Here is a 22,685-nt window from a genome sequence, read left to right on the forward strand (position 1 = left end):
TCCCATCTATTTTGTGTCAACTCAGATGGCATCTCTTCTCTGACGTTGTTATTACCCTGTTGAAAAGTATCTCTCCCTCTTTTGCACTCTTGTAGCACACTGTCATTTCATGGCCTTCATTCACAACTTGCATTCTATTATAGTAATTTCTGTACGCATCTTTCTGTCTTTTCCTATAAGCCTCTGGAAAGCAGTAACACTTTTTAAAAGACTTTTGTGTAACTGTTACCTCTAGTATACTGACCTTTATGTAGCAGGAGCTTAGTAAGTTTATAATGAATCAATAAGTAAAGGCATTTACTATCCTTTCTAGCAATTATTACAATATTTACTTAAAAGATATTTACTGAATGCCTATGAGTAGAAGACACTCTGCTATGTGCTGTGAAGATTCAGAAATAAATTAGATACAGATTCTGCCTTCATGTAACTTCATGATTTAATAATTGAAATAAGACTTGGACATGTGTACCTATAACATAAGGTAGAAAGTGCTGTGTGCTATAGGGAAGATGGCTAGGAAGTTTTCTGGGCTGATGAGGGGAAGAGGCTCCTTATACTGCATCAGCATTTTCCAGTGTTTTATGCTGAATCCTAGCCCTGAGAGATGCTCCATAAAAGGGGGTTCCAGGGACAAATAAGTTTAGGGATGGAAGTACACATTGCCTTCCTCTTGGTGAATCACAATTTATTATTTTTAGTGGACTTGATTTTTTTATAAGAGTTTTAGATTTACAGAAAAATTGAGAAGACACTACAGAGAGTTCCCATGGAACCCGTACCCAATTTCCCTATTAACATCTTACATTACTATGGTACATTTTTTACACTTAGTGAACTAATATTAATACAGTATTAATAACTAAAGGTCATACTTTATTCAGATTTCCTTAGTTTTAACCTCATATCCTTTTTCTGATTTAGGATTCCATCCAGGATACCACATTACATTTGGTTGTCATGTCTCCTTAGGCTCCTCTTGGCTATGACAGTTTCTCAGACTTTCCTTGTTTTTTATGACCTTGAAAGTTTTGAGAAGTACTGGTCAGATATTTAGTAGAATATTCCTCTCTTGGAATTTGTCTGATGTTTTTCTCATTATTAGACTAGGGTTGTGGGTTTTTTGGAGGACGATCACAGATATAAAATGCCATTTATATTCATTAAATTATATCATGGTATGTACTATCAATATGATATATCACTGTTGATGTTGACCGTGATTACCTGATTGAGGTATTATTTGTGAGGTTTTTCCACTGTAAAACTACTCTTCCCCCCACCTCCTCTTTGTATGTATACTGTACCATCTGAAAGGAAGTCATGGTCCACACTTGAGGAGAAGTTATGTTCCACCTCCCTGAGGGGGCGAGTATCTACAGAAATCATTTGGAATTCTTCTGCATGGAAGAGTTGTCTCCTCTCCCCCATTTATTTATTTATTCAGTCATTTATTTTTATCAGTAGGGACTCATGGATATTTATTTTATACTTTTTTTAAATCTAATACTCCTTCATTTTGTTGCTTACAATTTCTTTTGGCATGTTAACAGCTCAGAGAGGTTGTGCAATAAAGAAACTGTTTAATTTTTATTTAATCTAGTGTTCAAACTTATGTAATCTATTTCCATGTAAAATACTTTGGGAACTATTTTGCTACACCGTTCACAGAAAGCAATATTTGAAGAAACTTATATGCAGTGTGATAAATATAAGTGCATAAGTTTTCTTGTGAAATAATAGTAGTAAGCACATAGATCTCTAATTATGTGCCAGGTACCATTCTAGTGCCTTACAAGTATTCACTCATTTTATATTTATGCTGACTCTATGAAATGAGTTACTCTTACGGTCTTCGATGGGGCCAACTTTAACAAACTACTAAGTGGAAGACCTGGAATTTGAATCTGGACAGCCACTCCAGAATCTACACTACCTGATGATATTCAGCCTATTTCTGTATCCAGTCCAGAAATGCTCAGACAACCTCAAGATGTGCTGCATGGTTGAATTTATCCTATTCACTATCAATCCAGTAACCTTAGCAAAAATGAGAATTTTGCTAGTTTTATATTACTTCAATTCACATCCCCTTCCTAATTGGTCTTTCTGCTTTCTGTATTGTCACTCCATTTCTTAAAACTTTTAAGACTTTTAGGATAGAGCTCCAATTCCTTACTTTTGCTTAAAAGGCTATAAGTGATCTTGCCCATTTTTACTGTTCAGGTCTCATCTTTTGCCTCCTCACACTGTCCCTCCCCCTACTGCCACTCCCAAGCCCACTTCCACACATGTACGTTCTTTCTCTCTAGTCATACTTGATCTCCTCAGTTGTTCCCCAGCAGGAGAACCTGTGCTCATGCTGTTGCTTCTACCCAAAACTGCCTACCCTCAAATCCCACATATTTTTAGCTAACTTCTGCATATTCTTCAGGTCCTGTGTTAGATGATAGTTTCTTTAGGAAGGACTTCTGACCCCTAGTTCTCAGATACTCAGATATTTATCCTGTTTCTCCGATCTTCCACATGGGAGGCACCCTATAATTCCCACCACAATACTTGGGTTGTGTGTATCATCACTAGATTCTGTAGAGCAGGACCAGTGTCTCTCTTTTCACAATTGTATCTGCAACATCTGGCATAGTGCCTAGCCCATGGTAGACGCTCAATAGATATTTTTTAAAAATAATGAATGAATTGAATAATCAAAAACTGCAAAGTATTCCCTTTTAGAAAATATTCATACCCTTATCCCTAGTAATTTCATTTCTCAGACCCTAAAGGAAAGAATCAGAGAAACACAGAAATTCATGTTCATGATAATAGTAAAAAAAATTTTATTTTATTTATTTATTTTTTTTGCGGTACGCAGGCCTCTCACTGTTGTGGCCTCTCCCGTTGCGGAGCACAGCCTCCAGAGGCGCAGGCCCAGCGGCCATGGCTCACAAGCCCAGCCGCTCCATGGCATGTGGGATCTTCTCAGACCGGGGCACGAACCCGTGTCCCCTGCATCGGCAGACGGACTCTCAACCACTGCGCCACCAGGGAAGCCCAATAGTAACAAATTTTAAAGCATCTAAATGAACAGCAATAGGGCCTGCTTAAATATAACATGGAAACTCCAAAAGACAATGTTATACAGGCATCAGAAATGACATTTTTGAAGAAATATAATGACATGGGAAATTGCATATGATATAATCTTAAATGGAAAAGCAAACTATAAAAGCAAAATAATTAAATGTATATATATGCGTATGTATATTCATACACAGATATACATCTCAATTGTACACATAATGCATAGAAAAAAATGAAGAGAATAAAATGGTAACTGTGGTTATTTTGGCTGATTGAAATCTATGAATGCTTATTTATTATTTTATTCTTTACATATTATTGTTTTTCCAACTATCTTGAATAAATGTGTTACTTTTATAATCGGAGAATTATTAAAACCTTTTTCCATTAGATAGCTGGATGATTATTATTTTGTTTTACTTTATTCTTTGCAGGGTGAAGAAAGTAATTTTTAACATTATAATTTCATAGTTGTTTGCATGTTATATATTTATTATATATTTTTAATGACTTCTTATTTATTTTCATTACTATGAAAAAGCAGCAAGGTGATAGTTAATACCCATTTAAAGATTTCAATACAGTTGCAGTTCTTTTGTGAATCTTTTGCCTCTCATGGCTTAGAAACTACTGTATTTATAAAACTCTTGAAATACTTTGAGTTAATACCATAGATTCCAATTATTAGGGAAACTGATTAGAATGCAACAATAATTTCATTTAGAGAGGATATGGGTTTAGGTAAAAGGTAATGTCTTCCTATTTAAACATTTTAAATGTAAAATGCCATTCATTTTCCTTTTAAACAACATTTTAAAAGATCTTTATTTTATAAGTCTTTGGGGTAGAAACTATTACTTTCTTCTTATTTTGTATTAATGCACTGTCATTTTTCAATAACTTATTTGCTGCTTCTACTTTTTTTGGTGCTAGGTACACACTGAAATTTTTACTTAAATAATAAAATAGAAATAACTATGATTTTTTTGAGCATTTAGTTTTGAGACATAGGGCTTATTTATTCACCTCCAGAAATAGGACCTGAGAAAAATTAAGTATCTGTAAAACTGGAGCTAAAGTGGACCTTCACATTTATCCAGTCCAACCTCTAGAGTTCATCTTCTTTTGCTGGAGAACTTCTGGAAACAGGGAATTCACAATTTCACTGACTTAACCCATTTTGATTAAGTCTTCTTACTTGTTGGAAAGTTTCTTGCTTGTGTTAAATGGTTACATGCTCCTTATAACATTTACTCACTGGTCTGAGCTTTGTGCTTTATAGATAGAAAGCATTCAGTACATGTTAGTCAGTGAGACAAAGGAATGAGTGAATACCACTTACTTAAGATTAGAGTTCTTGAGGGAACCTAAAGGATGACCCAGCTTAAAAGCAGCCACTCGCTTCATCTTGGATTTCTCCTCATTGTCAGGAAATCCTATTACTATTTCTGATGTCTGAGCAAATGATTTCTCTGACCATCCAAGACTTCTATGAAATGACTTCTGACCATCTGACTGAAGTTCTTGCAAGGCGTACCTTGGAAAAATCCTGCCAACCTTGCCATAGATATGGAACAGGGAATAGGGAAGTGGCCAACCACTGGAGTCACTTTTCTTTCATTATTTTTAGGATTTTCAAGGAAGTGTATGTGTTCTGTTGTCAACTAGAAGTTTTGATATACCTGGCTTCCTATTGCTGCTTATTGTTTTACGTTTTCTTTGGTTTATGACATATAGACTGATGTAGCCCTTATGAACTTTTTGTAGCTTATATTATTTGTTTCTATCTTATCCTCCCCACCCTCACTACAGGGATGCTGTTTCATTCATCTTTTAGTGACATGTGTTTAATAGGTGCACAATAAACATTTGTTGAATCCATGTCTTTTCATTATTTGAAAACTCAGCTGTTACACCTCATTTCCCCCTTTTCTAGCCATAAAAATTTGATTTTTTCTGAATTGAACATCCTTTTCCTCTTTCCTTCTCTCAGTTTTAAGTTGTTCTTCTCTTCTGGATCATTTCCAAGTTTCCTTTTTTTGTTGTTGGCTGCATCAGATCTTAGTTGCGGCATGCGGGATCTTTCGTTGTTGTGCATGGGCTCTTTGTTGTGGTGCATGGGTTTCTCTCTCGTTGTGGTGTGCAGGTTTTCTCTCTCTAGTTGTGGTGCGCAGGCTCCAGAGCACATGGGCTCTGTAGTTGTGGCACGTGGGCTCCAGAGTGAATGGGCTCTGTAGTTTGTGGCACGCAGGCTCTCTCGCTGAGGCAGGTGAGCTCAGTAGTTGTGGTGGGCGGGCTTAGTTGCCACATGGCATGTGGGATCTTAGTTCCCCAACCAGGGATCAAACACTCATCCCCTGCATTGTAAGGCAGATTCTTTACCACTGGACAACTGGGGAAGTCCCCATTTCCAAGTTTCTGCTTTAGTTGCAGAGCACAGAAAAAATGATAATTGAGTAAAACTTTGTGCAGCATTGCTTCAGTTCTTAATATTCTTTTCCATTCTAATCTCAGGTGTTCTTTTAAAAAGTTTCCTCATTTGTAAAATGAGGGTTATGATACATATCTCACAGGATTAATAAAATATGTAAACACATGAAAATCACATAGCTCTGTTTCCTAAATTATTTTCATTCAGAATGCTTTCTCCTAATATCTAACTTCTTTTCTTTGTAACTTTTTTCCTAACTAGTTTCTCTGTATATTACATGTAACATTAAATTTAAATTTGGTAAGTTGAAATACTTGGTATAGTGGGATATCCATTTAGGAGAGCTATGATTAATCACTTGAAATTGTTCTTTATTGAAAACACCTGAAGAGATGTTTTTGTTAGAATAATTTTTTAAAGGATAAGATAAATATGTTTCAGAATATCTTATCAAGGTATAATTACAGAAAGTATCATTCCATTTTAAATGGTCTTCATGTTTGAGTTTTTAGTAGGTTTTATGCTGTATTAAAATTGTGTATTGCAGTCTTGAAAATATGCACAGTGTATAAGCCACACATTGATGTCTGTTGTAACTTTAATTTTGTTTTTATATCTTAGAGTTATTTTCTTTTTATCAACTCAAGAGCCCTCTTATTAGTGGTTGAAAATGAGAATTTTTGGAATCATAATTCAATAGCTAGAAATTTAGTTATTTATATAATAGGATAAGTAATACAAATTCAGGGATTGACTTTTTAATCTTTACGCAAATTTTATTTTAAAGTAATGGCTGAATTAAAATTACAGTTTTTTAAATTAAACTTTCTCATACCTGCTCCCCCAACAATCTGGAGTTGGGGGAGTAAGTGACAGAAGGCTTATTAGAGGAAATTATTTTTAAGCTGAGATCTGAATGTTGAATAAGATTTATCTAGATAAATTGGGGATAAGGATGTTGAGGGTGGAAATGGGTTATACTGCAATAATTAAAGTTTGGTCATGAATAATGTACCCAAGTGTATTTTAAGTCTTGGATCTAAGAGAACTTTTTACAGTTAAAAAAAAAAGAAAGAAAGAAAAGAAAAGAGAGAGAATTGAAAATAAGCCAGTAAATGGAATTCGTTTTGGGGGTATTTCATGCAATTAAAAAAATATTTTTATTAATTTTATTTATTTATTTGGCTGCATTGGGTCTTTGTTGCTGCGCACGGGCTTTCTCTAGTTGTGGTGAGCGGGGGCTACTCTTCGTTGTGGTGTGCGGGCTTCTCATTGCAGTGGCTTCTCTTGTTGCGGAGCATGGGCTTCAGTAGTTGTGGCTCACGGGCTCTAGAACGCAGGCTCAGTAGTTGCGGTGCATGGGCTTAGTTGCTCTGCAGCATGTGGGATCTTCCTGGGCCAGGGATCGAACCTGTGTCCCCTGTACAGGGTGCTCTGGGTCCACCAGCAGTGGGAGGATGGCCACTCAGGCCCTGGCAGGGCACTTGCATTTCAGACTCCTCTGCAGCCAGGGGCCACAGCTGGGGCAGGGCCGGGTTACCTGCCCAGGGTGGGAAGGTGGTAGGGTCACACGGTATGGGCAGTATTTCATGTAATATATTAAGAGTATTCTTTTATTCTTGAAAACCTATTTCTACATATTTAGTAAATTAAGCCTTATGCATTTCACACAAGTTCTGTATTCCTCCTATAGATGATTTTTTTCCTGTTCATTCTTTGCTTAGGCAGTTGTATCTGATTATTTTTAAATACTTGCAACATAACTTAGGGTAAAATCTGTTCACTTATTGAGAATTTATTATGTGCTAGACAAAGTGTGATATGTGCTATGATAGGTGAAGGAAGAGGTGCTGTGAGAACCCATAAGCAAAGGTACTGGATATTATCTGGGATGAGGGGCCAGGTAAGAGAAGGCTTAATAGAGGTAAAGACCTGGAAGGTGAATAAAATTTATTCAGATAATGTAGGAATGAGTATGTTGGGATGGGAGGAGAGCATGGAGGGTTTATTCCAGATAGAGAGTAATGTATTTAAATATGTGTATTAAAGAAGAAGCTCTGAATAATGATAGCTGTAGTAAAAGCTATCAATTATTGAATGATTATTATCATTATTGTGTCACTGCTCAAAGTACTTTTAATCTTTATAACAATCACATAATGGAGCTATTATTATTATTCTACTTTTATTGTCTGGTTGTAACTGTCCTCTATGGGTAATGTAATATATAATTCTCTCCTTTTCTCCTCATTTGGGTTAAATTTTGGAGCTTTGGCATTTTATTTTAGTTTTAGTGAGTCAGAAGTGGTCTGTAGGCATATTTTAATAAAAAAGACCCAAAAATTATGGCATTTTAGCTTGGCATTAAAAAGAATAGTTTACTAAAATATGGTATATATGGATAATCAACTTATGATTGACCATTAAAATTAACTTATTATTTCAAGTTTACAAGAAATGTAATAAATACTGTGAAAAGGTAGTAAGACCAGTCCAGATTGTGACACATAAAAAATGAGTGGTCTGGACTCCTCAAAAAAGTCAATATGAAAAAGAAAAGGATGAAAGCACTCTAGATTAAGCTACAAGGAATGAGACATAACAACCAAATGTATTGTAATGCATTCAATTTTAATGGATCCAGGATTTTAAAAAATATAAAGACATTTTTGGGGATAATTGGAAATTTTTGAATATGGACTAAATATTAGATAATATGAAATATTATTGTTAGTGTTTTTAGGTGTGACAGTGGTAATGTGGTTATGTAGGAGAAGGTTCTTATTCTTAGAAAATTCGTGATGAAGTATTTAGGGTAAAATATCATGTTTGGAAAAATTATAACAATTTCTGTAAAATTTTATTTTACTAGGTCATTAATGGGATTCCTGAGTATCAAACATTTATAAAATGCTTAAATCTAACTTACCTTTTTATTATCTGCTGTTTTCCCTTGTAATGTTCATCACCATCTGATTGTTGATTTATTTTTTTGTCTATCTTCATTCCCATCCTCCACTAGAACGTCAGTTCCATGAGGACGGAGACTTTCTGTTACTCACAGCTTACTTCACAGCACTAAGGATAGTATCTGGCACATAGTAGGCAGCAATCAATATTTGTTGAGTAAACTAATGAATAAAGATAACCAATCTCAACCAACTTCACCATTTCTATATAACTCATAGCATCTTTAATGTTTTAAAATCAGTTTTGGTACTGTTAACCAGAAATAATAATAGATTGTTCCTTATGTTTCAGGGAAGTTGGGAAAAAAGAATTTTGAAGAGTTTAAATAGTATGTGCACTGAATTGAGTATCCCATTGGCACAAAAGGTACTTTTTTTATTTTTGATTGGAGTATAGTTGCTTTACAACGAAGTGAATCAGCTCTTATGTATACATATATCCCCTCCCTCTTGGACCTCCCTCCCACCCATCTAGGTCACCACAGAGCATGGAAAGTACTTTTAACATTTAAGTATTTTTTTGTGAATCAAGTACTAGGAAGTATCATGAAATAACTGTCAGGCAGATTTATCTTTTTTTATTACTAGTATATCAGTTTGTTTTGAAACAAAAATCTGTAAAAGGCCAATTATGTGGATGTAGTTTATATAGGTTTCTATTATGTGTGCTGTAGTGCTTTTTGTAATAAACCTATATCTTGAGAATAAATATAGACTCTGCAGTATAGGTGATTTGGAGATTTGTCTTATAAATACACTTTAAAGATTTTAATTACCTTTAGTCTCCTTACTTGAATGATTTGTCATTTCTGCAGAACTATTTAGAACTAATACTCAACATTTATCTGTCACTCTGAGCTTCGAGAGGGGAGAGGTGATAAAGTAGAGAAAAGCCACTTGAGAAATATTCTGGATTCTTTATAGCTGCTCATGAGTAAGATAGAACGTTTCTCTTCACTTCATTCTCCCAACTTGCTATTTATTTCCTGCTGTTGGACAGGATATAGTGAATGTACTTTGGATAATATCCCAGCACAAGTCACTGAAGGCACCAGAAGGATGGTGTAAAAAAAAAGATAAATTTATATGAAAAACTGTCTAAATATGTAGTATTGTATAATATACTGTCTTTCATATAGGAAGATGACGCTGCTGATTCACAGTCACACTCTCTTGGCCAGTCCCCCTTGCAATGCATTTCTGAGATTGCTGGATGGGGTAAGAGATGTAGTATGTGGCTGAGGAGCAGTTTTTCTTTGTGAAATTTTACTAGGCAGCACAGATCATTTACCTTCTATTCTTGGACTCATTAGCACCACATTGTAACTGAGCCACCGAGACTACATATAATGTAATAGTTAAATAATGTAATTTAAGTGTAATTCCCTAAAAAGCTAACCATATGTAATGAAATTATTTTTTCTTGTGTTATGGTAGCTTATTTAAGCTTTTAAATAAGGTATTGATTCTTATTTTTCAGCTTCATTGCTTAACTTCACAAAACAAAACCAATTTTAAAATTACCTTTTTTAGAGGCCAGTTGGAGAACAGAAAGAACTTCTCAATAAATGGAATGAAATGGGAACTGATGAGCCAGGTATATGTAAAACTCTTTTCAAAATGTGGTAATGGGAAAAAAATTGCCTTCTTAATTGTGAATCCAAAATCACAATATTAACAATTTTTTTGGAAAGATAGCAAATTTCCCTCTCCACTAACTTACTATCATCTGACTTTTTTTTTTTTTTTTTTTTTTTTTTTTTTTGCGGTACGCAGGCCTCTCACTGTTGTGGCCTCTCCCGTTGCAGAGCACAGGCTCCGGACGCGCAGGCTCAGCGGCCATAGCTCACGGGCCCAGCCGCTCCGCGGCATGTGGGATCTTCCCAGACCGGGGCACGAACCCGTGTCCCCTGTATCGGCAGGTGGACTCTCAACCACTGCGCCACCAGGGGAGCCCCATCTGATTTTTTTTTGCTTAAACTTCTACTTTACAGTTTCAAATTCCTAACTTTGGTCAGTGTTCTCCATTATTTTGAGGATATTTAAATCAGTTATCCTTTTTTAAAGCAGCATTTGAAAACGTTTTTATAAAAAGGTAAATTAAATCATTCAGTAGATTTCATAGACAAATCTTTTTCAAACTTTAATTACACTGAGATGTTAAAGATGGATTAAATGTGGAAAAATTTGTGTTTTTTTACTAGCCCTGCCAAAGCAAGGCCTCAAAACATTTATTAAACACTCAGATTTGTTTCTCTCCACGAAAATCTTTAGTAAAAGGCAAGATATTTATTTGATCTGAAGAGAAACCAGGGTATATGTGAAACAGTTTTAATACTTCTAAAATGTTTTTAAGAATTTATTTTTGTTCATTTTAATGTTTAAAATTGAGTCAATCAATTTTATAAACATATAATGAGTGAGAACTCTAACATTTACTATGATAAACAGATACATATATAAAATTGTTTAGGTAGACATGTACATAATTCCTCACCACTCCTTCTTTAAAAAAAGTTGAGGGAGGTGGGTACTGGGCAAGAAATTGTGCCATAATAAAGGGAGCAGTGTGTTATAGAAGTTCAAAAGGGAGAACAGTTCAATACAACTACAGGAATTCACTAAGAATGCATTGTTTGTATTCTAAGTACTTTGAGAATTCTCATATAGAATTCTCTATTCTCATATAGAACTTTCACATTATACTGACATTGTTTTTCAATTCAACTACAAATAATCTATTATAAATTTATCAAAGGGGGGACTCTTTATTTCTTCTAGAGTATGTCATCTAGGCTGTCAAGGGAAGGGATTACCTTTTTATTTTTATTGGCCCAGTACTTAACACAATGTATGACAAATAACTGATATTCTGCAAATGTTTGAATTAATCTAGCTGCATAACAACATATGAATCATTAAAATTTATTATTAATAAGAATTTTTATGTTATAATTGAAATTTTGTTTTAATCTATCTTATTAATTCTAGATTTAAGCCTTTTCAGGCCTGTTTATGCACCTAAGGATTTTCTCGAGGTAGGTTCTATTGGCTAAATATATATATATATTAATGAGGTAAAATTGCAAAAGAAATGATGGTATAAGAACATCTCCAGGCAGAGGAATCACCATGTAAAAAGCCCCAGAGCCACTGAAGTGGTGGAATAACATGATTATATTATATTTGGAAATTGCTCTTGGAAAATACATTGAAGTGTGGAAAAATTAGAGGGAAGTAAATCAGGAAGATTTGATTAAAAAATAGTGACTGTAAATCATGTAGCCTGCTTCCTGGCACATATGGGTGCTCAGTGAATTGTTTCCTTTTTTATTTCCTCCCTGTTCTAGTAGTTCAGGCAAGGCATGATAAAGGTCTGAACTAAGAGAACAGCATTCAAAATGGAAAGAATTCAACAGACTTGAGAGTTTTTAAGGAAGATTTGGGAACTGATTAGATCTAAGGAGCATGAGGAAAAAACAAACAAACATAAAGATAACCTTTAAGTGTCTAGATTGGGTAACTGGGCAGAGGTAACTTGCCCTTGAGATAGAGAACACAGGAGGAGAAACAGGTCCATTAGTGAAGATGATGAGCTAAATTCAGTTTGAGAGGCATATTGAGAATTCAAGTGGAACTCTTCAGTAGGCAGTTACAACTCACTAATTATTTTAATTCACCTCTCTTTGACTATACTTTTTTTCTTGTACCTTACATGTAATCCATCAGCAAATCCTTTCAGCTTTACCTTTGAAGTATATCCAGAATCCATCCACTTCTTACTACAATCATTCCTATTTCACTGGTCCAAGCAGCCATCTCTTGTCTGGACTATTTCAGTAGCCTCTTAATTGCTCTTTCTGCTTCTAAGCTGCCCACCTAGAATCTGTCCTTTTGTTCTTAGCAGAGTTTCTAGAGGAAGACTTGTAAGTACAATTCTGAAGAAGCCACTCTTCTGGTATCCAGGTGCTTCCTATCTCCTTCTACTTAAAAACCAAAGTCATGACAGTGGCCTAAAATATCCTGCTTGGTCTGTTACCCCACCACCTCTCTGAGTTCATCTCCTATTACTTTTTCTCCTGATTTGTTCTACTCCCGCTATTTTAGCCTCCTTGCTTTACCTTGGCTTCCGCCCACTTGTGAGGGCCTTTTGCTCCTTCTTTTCTCTGCCTGCAGTGCTTTTCCCCCAGATACTTGTGTGTACATTCCCCTCACTCCTTATGTCTTTGCTTAAATGTCACATTCTCAACATAAAGAATATGGTCAAGAATATTGTAATAACTTTATATGGGTACAGATGGTTACTAGACTTATTGTGGTGATCATTTCACAATGTGTGCAAATGTCAAATCACTTTGTAGTACACCTGAATCTAGCATAATATTGTACGTCAACTATATTTCAATTATTTTTTATTTCAATTTAAAAAAAGAATATTCATGGAAAAAATTCAAACACATACACACACACAAAAATGTTGCCTTCTCAGCAAAGCTTTCCCTGACTCCCCTGGTTGGAACTCCTTATAGCCCTTTCCTACTTTGTTTTTCTCCATAGCATTTGGCATCATATAACATACTATTTTTCTATTTGGCTTATTGCCTGCCTTATCCTATTAGATGGAAGTTTTATTCACTGCTTCAACAATTACAGAGTCAAGTCAGATAACTGAAAAGGCTCAACAAGACTTCACCCACAAGGATACACCCACATAAGGCTTTCTTTCAGCAAGAGAAAGAAAATACATGCAAATACAAAGAGATGGGAATTTCCAGACACATCTCCCAGGCCCCTTTCTCAGTTGCACAGGATGCACTTTGTCTTTGGTTTATGAATCTCCAAGGTACATGCAAGATACTTCGGTCTTGGGAGTCAAGGCACAAGTTTTCTGAGGGGTCTTTTATACCCCACTGGTAATTCAGATGTAAACCTGCAATCTGTACATTTTCAATAAACAATGTAAATAAACTGATATGGAGTTCCTCCAGGGGACATTAATAGCACATTATAAATTACTAGTTAGTGCATTTTACCCCATCTTGGCCAAGCGTTACTACTAGATGTCCAGGTAACCCTGAAGATAAGATAGAGCTACCATAAACCAGCTGCAGCTGCAAGCTGATCCTATCTTTAACTGTTCTCTCTGTAACAGGTAGAACAGTGCTTAGCACATCATGGCTCAGTAAATGTGTTGAGTGAATGAGTAAATGAATGATTGAATCTTTCACATTTTATTTTTATTTCTTTTCTGAACCTGTTGTCTCTGATACCAGTTTGCCAGCATAGAACATTGTTAGAAATTATTTCAGGCCTTTTAGAATTGCAAGCAGTATCTTTAAAGAAAAACTACTTTGGTTTGAAACTGCCTTTATGGTGCTAGCATTATTTCTCTTAGCTTATTAAAGATTTCTCCCAAACTTTTTCTTTTTCTAGCACTTAAATTTCATGTAATTTTTTTATGGTTGTCTTTAACTGTTTTCTCCTTAATAATCATAGTGTTCTGTGGCCTTCAGGACTGTTGCTGAATTGATCCTTTTATTAGTCATGCTGAGATTCTTCTTTAACTCAAACAAATTTCCTATAATCATTTCCTTAGTTATAGTTTCTGCTTTTCTAATATTTTCTCTTTTCTATTGCCCACATATTCATAGTTTCTTTTTCTTTTCAATTCTGTGTTTTTGAGTTTCCCATGCAAGTATGATGCCTTATTTGTGTAACTAGACTAAAATTGTGTTATTCTATATTAGTCTGTATTTAACACTGTTGATTCTTTGCTAAATCCTCTTTTTTCTTTTTTTTTTTTTTAAATACCTTTGATATTTTTAGTTTCAATTTAGTGTTTGCAATTTTAGGAAACTCTTTTGGCCTTATAACATATTCCATTTTATCAGCCATGAGTTATCAGTTTATGAATGCCTTCTTCAGATATGATAGTGTTTCTGTCATTATAATCTCCTTCCTTGGATTCTTGGTGGTTTCTTTCCCTCAACAGTTTCAATTTTTTAATATTTTTGAAATTATTATTATTCTCTCCCCAAAATGTGTGTTGTTAGAAAAATAAGAAAATATATGTAAGACAAAAATTTAAAACAGAAATTACTCATAATGCCATCATACAGCAATAAATACTACTATACTGTAACTTTTTAATTTAATAAACATTGTGAGATTAATTGAGGCATATTACACTGTATTTTGTACGAATTAAACATAATTTATTTAGGTAATTTCCTCTAATGGAATATTTAAGTTGTCTCATGTTTTTCTGTTTTATAAGAGAACAGCACTTCCTTGATGTTTTTTTCTGCACTATCTCTGCAAACAGCTTTAATTACTTCCATAATCATACTGATAGAAGTGAGATTCCTAGAGTAAAGGCTGTGCATATATCTAAGGTTTTTTTTAATCTAGTTAATATTGAAAAATATATAAATCCATCTTTCTTGTTAACTTAGTTTCTGAAAATTTTTTTTTCCCTTTGGGTTTGGTTTATCAGCAAAATCTTATGATGTTATTCACTGTCTTTCTATAAACCTTGTCAGTATCTGTTTTTTAAAAGAGTTAGAGTTGGTTCTAAAATTTTCCCTGGCAAATATTACAATCAAGCAATTTAAATTTTTCTGTCATTTTCCCTGGTAAAATATTATAATCAAACAATTCTTTTTACCATCAGAAAGTTTTTCTTTCTAACTAAATTTTTAATTTTTTAGTTTCATATGGTATCTGTTGGAATATTAAATTAAAAGCATATTTATAGTATTTTAACATTTTAATACAATTTTATAATATTCAGAATGTAATTAAAGTATATGCATAACCCAGATAGTTTTTAATCTTGTGATATGTACTAAGGTTATTACTGCCAATTTTATAAGTGTAAATAGTCAATAAAGAAACTAACCAATTATGTTGTATTTGTTTTTAAAGGTTTTAATTAATCTTCGCAACCCAAATTATGAAAATGGTGATTCTCATAGTTTCAGGACTCATTTGGGTTTAATCCAAGTTCCTCTCAAAGTAAAAGACATCCCTGAATTGGTAAGTATAGGCATTTAAAAATAAATTAACATATTTTAGAGGGCAACTATTAGAAATATATTTTAGTGCAGCATATATCTAAAGCAGTAGGACAATCTGCTCATTAAATAAATGAATAAAATGAAAAGTTTCTTTTTTATTGTAAGTATGCTGTATAGAGAGTGAGTTGCTTTGCTAGTAGGATTAAAGATGAGCTTTCCTTGACCTATAAATGTTTTTGCTTATTTCTTATTTTAATAAACAGCATATATTTATAAGACAGCTTGTTGGAATTTGGGTGCCTGATATATGGCTACAAAACTGATTGAAACAAATTATGAATTTTATTAAAAAAATTTTTAAAGAATGTACATTTCATTTAATTCACCCAACCTTCATTAAGCTCATAACATGGTGAGACACTGAGGGAGATAAAAGAACGTAAGATGAGTTAAAGGCTGTCTCTGCTCTGGAGACTCACATTTTGATAAGTATGTTAGTTTTAAAATAGAGTAATTATACAAAGATGGGAAGATTTCCTGATAAAGGATATAAGAAATTACCATCACTCCTTCTTTTGTTAATTACCCCAAAACGATAAGGAGTGCAGAAATGTAAATACTGTCTTTGGTGAAAGTAAGAAACAACTTGTAACTCTAAGCTTTAAAGTGTTAAGATAGAGAGCTGATGGGAGAATGAAGAATGACGCAAACATGAAGATGGTCAAGGCTTAATGCCTCTAAAAGGTGTCAGGTATGGATGACAAGTGTGACAGTAATCAATTTATTATCTTTCAGCTCTAAATCTACCTTTTTTAAAAATTGAAGTATAGTTGATTTACAATATTGTATTAGTTTCAGGAGTATAGCAAAGTGATTCAGTTATACACACACACATATTCTTTTTCAGATTTTTTTCCATTATAGGTTATTACAAGATATTGAATATAGTTCCCTGTGCTATAGGGTAAATCCTTGTTGCTTATTGGTTTTATATATAGTAATGTATATCTGTTAATCCCATACTCCTAATTTATCCCCCTTTGGTAACCATAAGTTTGTTTTCTATGTCTGTGAGTCTGTTTCTGTTTTGTAAATAAATTCAATTGTATTATTTTTTCAGATCCCACGTATAAGTGATATCATATAATATTTGTCTTTGTCTGGCTTACTTCACTTATTTTATATATATATATATATATATATATATATATATAAAACACCTTCTTTATATATTCATCTGTTGATGGTCACTTAGGTTGCTTCCATGTCTTGACTATTATAAATAGTGCTGCTATGAACATTGGAATGCAAATATATTTTCGAATTAGAGTTTTTGTCTTTTCCTGATATATGCCCAGGAGTAGGATTGCTAGATCATATGGTAACTCTATTCTTAGTTTTCTAAGGAACCTCCATACTGTTTTCCACAATGGGTGCACCAATTTACATTCCTACCAACAGTGTAGGATGGTTCCCTTTTCTCCACACCCTCTCCAGCATTTATTATTTGTAGACTTTTTAATGATGACCATTCTGCCCAGTGTGAAGTGCTACTTCATTGTAGTTTTGCAAATCTGCCTTTTTTGCTCTGTTTTATTATACTGGAGCTGGAACTTATAAACATTTCTTTTTTTGCCAACTAGCTTGATGTTAGGCTTTGTCACTAGAGGATTCTGGAGGGACATTGCAAGACAATAGCAGGAGAAAGGGACTTTCCATGTACAGAAGCCAGCAGATCAGCAAACAGAAGACCCAGTAGCACTCACCTTGGCAGCCCTCAGTCAACCAGCTCCAGCCTGTACTCTCTGGCAAGGGTTTTCTTCACCTCTGGTCTGCACATTCCTGTGGTAGGCATACCCTCTCCTTAAAAGTCTGAATCTCAGTCTTGAGGGCACTGGGGGACCCTTTCCTGAGTTCTTAGTTCCTTCTTGATTCACCCTCCTGCTTAAAAGTCATAGTTCCTTTCTGCATTTGCTAATTCTGTTTTTCCCTGTTCACATTTCTGGTATGGTTTCTATTTCTTGATGGGACTCTGACTGATACAAAAAGCCAGATGATTTTTCTCCCTTGAACTTTGGAAAGGATCAAGAATTGGAGATACCACATGTTATAGAGTCTCTGAGGAGACATAGGGCTGAAAGTGGAGATTGTGTAAAAGTCTGTATCAGGAGGGGTTAGACCCCCAGACTCTTCTCATCCTGCATATTCCGGTGACTCCTCCTCCCTCACAGAAGACCAGAGGTGTGTTAATCACTACAGAAACAGAATCAGAAAGGCTATAAACTCAGTGACCTCAGACATAGAGCTGAACAGGAATGAGGCATGGTATTGAAAACAGAGGAATTAAGTGAAAGTTGACCGAATATTGAACTAATACCCTTGTCCCCTACCACCACCACTATGCCTGCCCAGTCTCACCTTCTTCACCCTCCACCAACTTTATAATGCCAGAGAAAAGGCTAACAGAGATTTGGAGAATCCTTACCAGTGGGGGAAAAAAAAGAAAAGAAAAATAGCTGGCTGGCTATAATTGCTTCACAGTGAAGTCCACCACACTCTGCCCAGTTCTCGCAGACAGAGCTTCCAGTCAGTCGTTAATTGCCTCAACCCTAAATGTAACTGACCAGCCCAGGATCTCCAGATACTTGAAATCTTCCAATTTTAAAGGCATAGGTCAAAACTAAAACAAATAAACAAACAGAAAAAAAAAGAAGAAGAAGAAATAGCCAATTTAGGGAATGAGTGCTTATTATGACCACCAATAGTTATTTCAGGCTTGAATTTACATCTATACTCACAAGATACAATAGGCCAAAACCTGGTGCGAGGTTCATTTAGATTTGCAAAATGATACAGGACAGAAAACATGGCATGTCAGTATATCACGTAGATCTTCATTGGAAGTCCTTGCAGCCAACCAGATGCTACTTCCCAGCCCCACAAGGAATGCATGCAGTTGAAGTGCCAAGGCTACATAGGCACAGCATAGGAAAGTCTCATATGCAATAGGAACTATTTCTTATAATGCACATGAACATAGCTTCCAAGTCCTCTCAAGAGGCACACCAGGTATCTAAGACCTATGTTTTCCATTAGATTTTTATAGTCCACTTACAGTCCTCCATTTCAGATGTAATTTACCAGTCAAGGGTCATATTTTTTCAGTAAATTATATTGCTTAGTAATATAGCTGGCTTTCCCCTCCACAGTTTTTTTGTGTGATCCAGTACATTTTCAGGTCAACAGTGCTGGGAGAAGGTAAACCCAAGGTTATCTTCACGTGGACAAAAACGTTAGCCTGTTGTTAACCATTCTCCCCAATAGAAGATGTAAAGCAAACATTAATATTCTCAGAGAGAAGATATTACTCATTAAACAAGAATAGAATTTCATTAAAACAACAAAACAAAACATTAGAAAATGAAAAAAGAGCTTATAGGACTCAAAAATATGGTATGCCAAAAAAAAAAAAATAATCAGTAGAAAGCCCAGGAAATCTCTATCAGAAGACAGAGCAAAAGCAAAAAAGTCAAAGAGATGAAAAATTAAAAGGAAAAGGTTTTTTGTTTTTTGTTTGTTTGTTTGTTTTTTGCAGTACGCAGGCTTCTCACTGTTGTGGCCTCTCCCGTTGCGGAGCACAGGCTCCGGACACGCAGGCCCAGCAGCCATGGCTCACGGGCCCAGCCGCTCTGCGGCATGTGGGATCTTCCCGGACCGGGGCACAAACCCGTGTCCCCTGCATCGGCAGGCGGACTCTCAACCACTGCGCCACCGAGGAAGCCCTGAAAAGGTATTGTTTTTAAATTAGAGGATCAATCCAGAAGAGCTAACACCTGACCAATAGGAGTTCTAGAAAGAGAAAACAGAGGTAAAGGAATTATTAAAAAATTTAAGAATGGAAAGACAGGAATCTTCATTGTGAAAAGGCCTGCCCAGTACCCAATGCTGTGAATGAAAGAAGACCCAAGGCACCTGAATAGGAGAAGACCAAAAACTTTTTATGGAAGAAAAACAGAGTATATATAAAGTTTCAAGCATCTGACCACTCAGCAGGAAGACTGGAAGCCAGAAGATTTTTAAGTAAAGCCTTTAAAAATCTGAATGATTTCAAGCCTAGAATTCTGTATGTAACCAACAGTCAATCAAATGAGAATTTGAAGTAGACATTTTCAGATGTATGTGATCTCAAATATTTACTCTTATTAAGGGAGCTATTGGTAGAAATGCTCCAAAACAAGATCAAAAACAAAAAGAGCAAAACAGAGGATCCAGGAAATGGGATTCCAACCTAAGAGAAGAACAATTTCCAAAATGACAGTGAAGAGCGGTTCCAGGACAAAGTTTGTGTGACAGGACCAGAGCAGAGCAATTCCAGATTGGAGCAGGAAGTTGGAGGGTTCCAGGATGAGTGCCTGCAAGAAAAACACCAAAAGTAAAGAGGATCTGACAGGTTTAACCACATGCAAAATTGTATTGTGGAGGGTCTTTTCAGAGTTGTTCAAGGGTAGAGGAAGAGGTAAGTGATTACAGAAAACTGCATAAGTGAAAAAATGGTTTAATTATGAACTGTATGAAAAAAATACATATTTTAGGAAAGGAAACATATTTATAGCATACTCCTTGCCTCAGCAGTGAATAATTTTTAAATAGTAATAATAATGTAAACTCTTAATATGGATTTAATCAAGAATTGATATATACTTATAATGGAATGATGGAAGGAGGAAAAGAGAGTGTACATGAGCTAAAAATCCTCATTTATCATAAAAAAATCAGTAGATATTTGAAACTGATAAATTAAAAATAACAATATACACTTGTTACTTGAAATATGGGTGTAAATACCAGAAAAAAAGCTGAAAGTGGTTATTCCTGAATAGTGGGCTAATTATGATTGTATGTGTGTGTGTGTGTGTGTGTGTGTTGTGTATGTGTGTGTTGGGGAGGAGTGCATAAATAGGGAACTTCTATTTTGTTGTTGTTGTTAAGTCTTTTAGCTGATTTGACTTCTGTTTATTGCCTGTAAAGATAGTATAGTGTGGTGGTTAGGTGACTAGATTCTGAAGCCAACTAACCCGGGTTTAAATTCTTGCTCTGCCACTCACTGGCTGTGTGACCTTGGGCAAGTTTTTCTTAACCTTGAGCTTTAGTTTTCTTATTTAATATATGGACAGTAGTACCTTTTTCAAAAAATAAATGTATGTATTTTTATTTTTATTTATTTTTGGCAGCATTGGATCCTTGTTGCTGAGCGCGGACTTTCTCTAGTTGCAGCGAGTGGGGGCTACTCTTTGTTGCAGTGTGCGGGCTTCTCATTGAGGTGGCTTCTCTTGTTGTGGAGCATGGGCTCTAGATGCGTGGGCTTCAGTAGTTGTGTCTTGTGGGCTCTAGAGCACAGGCTCAGTAGTTGTGGTGCATGGCCTTAGTTGCTCTGTGGCATGTGGGATCTTCCAGACCAGGGCTCGAACCTGTGTCCTCTGCATTGGCAGGTGGATTCTCAACCACTGTGCCACCAGGGAAGCCCTGGACAATAGTATCTCATAGAAGTGTTGTGCAGATCAGTAAGTTAAGATATAAGTTATGGGTTGAATTGTGTCCCCCCCAAAAGATATGTTGAATCTTGACATCCAGTACCTGTGAATGTGACCTCATTTGCAAATAGGGCCATTGAAGATACAATGAAATTAAGATGATGTCTTACTGGAGTAGGGTAGGCCCCTAGTCCAATATGACTGGTGTCCTTATAAGAAGAGGAGAAGAGACACAAAAGAGAGACACACAAGGAGAATGTCATATGACAGGCAGAGACTGGAGTGTTGCATCTATAAGCCAAGGAACACCAGAGATTGCCAGCAATACCAGAAGCTAACAGAAAGGCATGGAACAGATTCTCCCCTAGAGCCTTCAGGGAGAGCATGTTAATATCTTGATTTTGGACTTCTATCATCTAGAACTGTGAGAATGAGTTTCTCTTGTTTAAAGCTAACCAGTGAGTGGTAATTTTTGTACCACTGGCAGCCCTAGGAAACTTATATATAAATATAAAACATATAGATGGTCCTTGGAAAGTAGTAAGCAGTATATAACTATTAAACATTACTACTACAACTTTCATTAAAAAATAATTTTTAAGAAGTTATTTTTAAAAGATGTTAGAAGTCCTATTAGTAGCAGTTTATACAAAGTGATATGGCTGTACAGAAGAGGAAGTGACAGATTCTTTTCCTAGAGGTGGTGGGAGGTCTTCTCAGAGGTACTGTCATTTGAAATAGTTTGAAGGAATTTGCTAAAGAAGCAGGGAAAGGATAATGTATGAAAATGTTTAGCATATGCGTAAGTGGGGCTAATTATGCCTCTGTCTGAGGGGATCTGGAGCTGGTGTGGATTCATTCTTAGCTATTGGAGAACCAAAAGCTTGTGGCAAATTTTTTAAAAATTGTGACTATACCTAATGTCTGCAGGCATGAGGGGTAGTTGTCCCCATGTTTCCTGAACGATATAAACTGGTGATAGTGATTCTGACCTGATGATGCATGGTTTATCTGTAACCCTGGTCTGTCTGTGTGAATACTGAACTTAGTGAGACTCAATGACTCTCATATGATGCCTCAATAGATGGCCCTCAAACCTAGTTCACAGTGTTAGGGTTAGAGTTACCCATATCAAAAGGGACCCACGCAGCCTGAAGGTAGCTTTGGAGGGCAGGGGATTGGCGCAGGGAGCCTGCTGAACTCCCAGGCCTGTTCCCTGCCCTCCAAGGCCCCCCCCACCCGCCTTTGCCACATTGGTCTTTGGGGGCATAAGAGGGAGGCTGGGGAGATCAGGGGAGGCAGGCGGGAGGGGCCTTCCCAGACCCGAAGAGCAGAAGAGGAGAGGAGAGGAGGGCGTTTGCTCTGCCCACTCAAGCCAGGAAACCTGCTGGGCTCCCAGGTGAGATCACCTGCCCTCTGAGACCAGGGAAAGGGCACACCTGGGCCCCTTCTGTTCCTTGAGCCTCAGCCCCATGCCCCACAGCCCCCAGGGCCTTTTCCAGCCTTGTGGGTCCTAAGTATAATCCCTGCCCACCACCCAAACCTTGCCCTTGCTTAGCACCCACACTCCACAGACAAGGCCTTTCCCTCCATTTTTTTAAAATTTTCCCTCCTCCTCTTTTATAATATTATGGTACTGATGTACCTTTTGGTT

At 35.9% G+C, this 22,685-nt stretch overlaps 1 protein-coding gene across 3 annotated transcripts in view; it reads left to right on the forward strand.

Annotated features, from left to right (window-relative positions):
- The window catches only part of TBC1D19 (TBC1 domain family member 19), a 167,469-nt gene that overhangs the window by 66,078 nt on the left and 78,706 nt on the right, over positions 1-22,685 (forward strand). For all 3 annotated transcript variants that reach the window (XM_082632706.1, XM_082632707.1, XM_082632708.1), the window contains 4 exons: positions 8,774-8,848; positions 10,015-10,078; positions 11,473-11,519; positions 15,409-15,519. In XM_082632706.1, the coding sequence (XP_082488832.1) occupies positions 8,774-8,848; positions 10,015-10,078; positions 11,473-11,519; positions 15,409-15,519 (297 nt within the window). The remainder of the gene's footprint in view (positions 1-8,773; positions 8,849-10,014; positions 10,079-11,472; positions 11,520-15,408; positions 15,520-22,685) is intronic.

This window comes from Mesoplodon mirus, assembly GCF_964341445.2.
Source record: "Mesoplodon mirus genome assembly, chromosome: 2".
In the NCBI taxonomy this organism is placed as follows: domain Eukaryota; kingdom Metazoa; phylum Chordata; class Mammalia; order Artiodactyla; family Ziphiidae; genus Mesoplodon; species Mesoplodon mirus.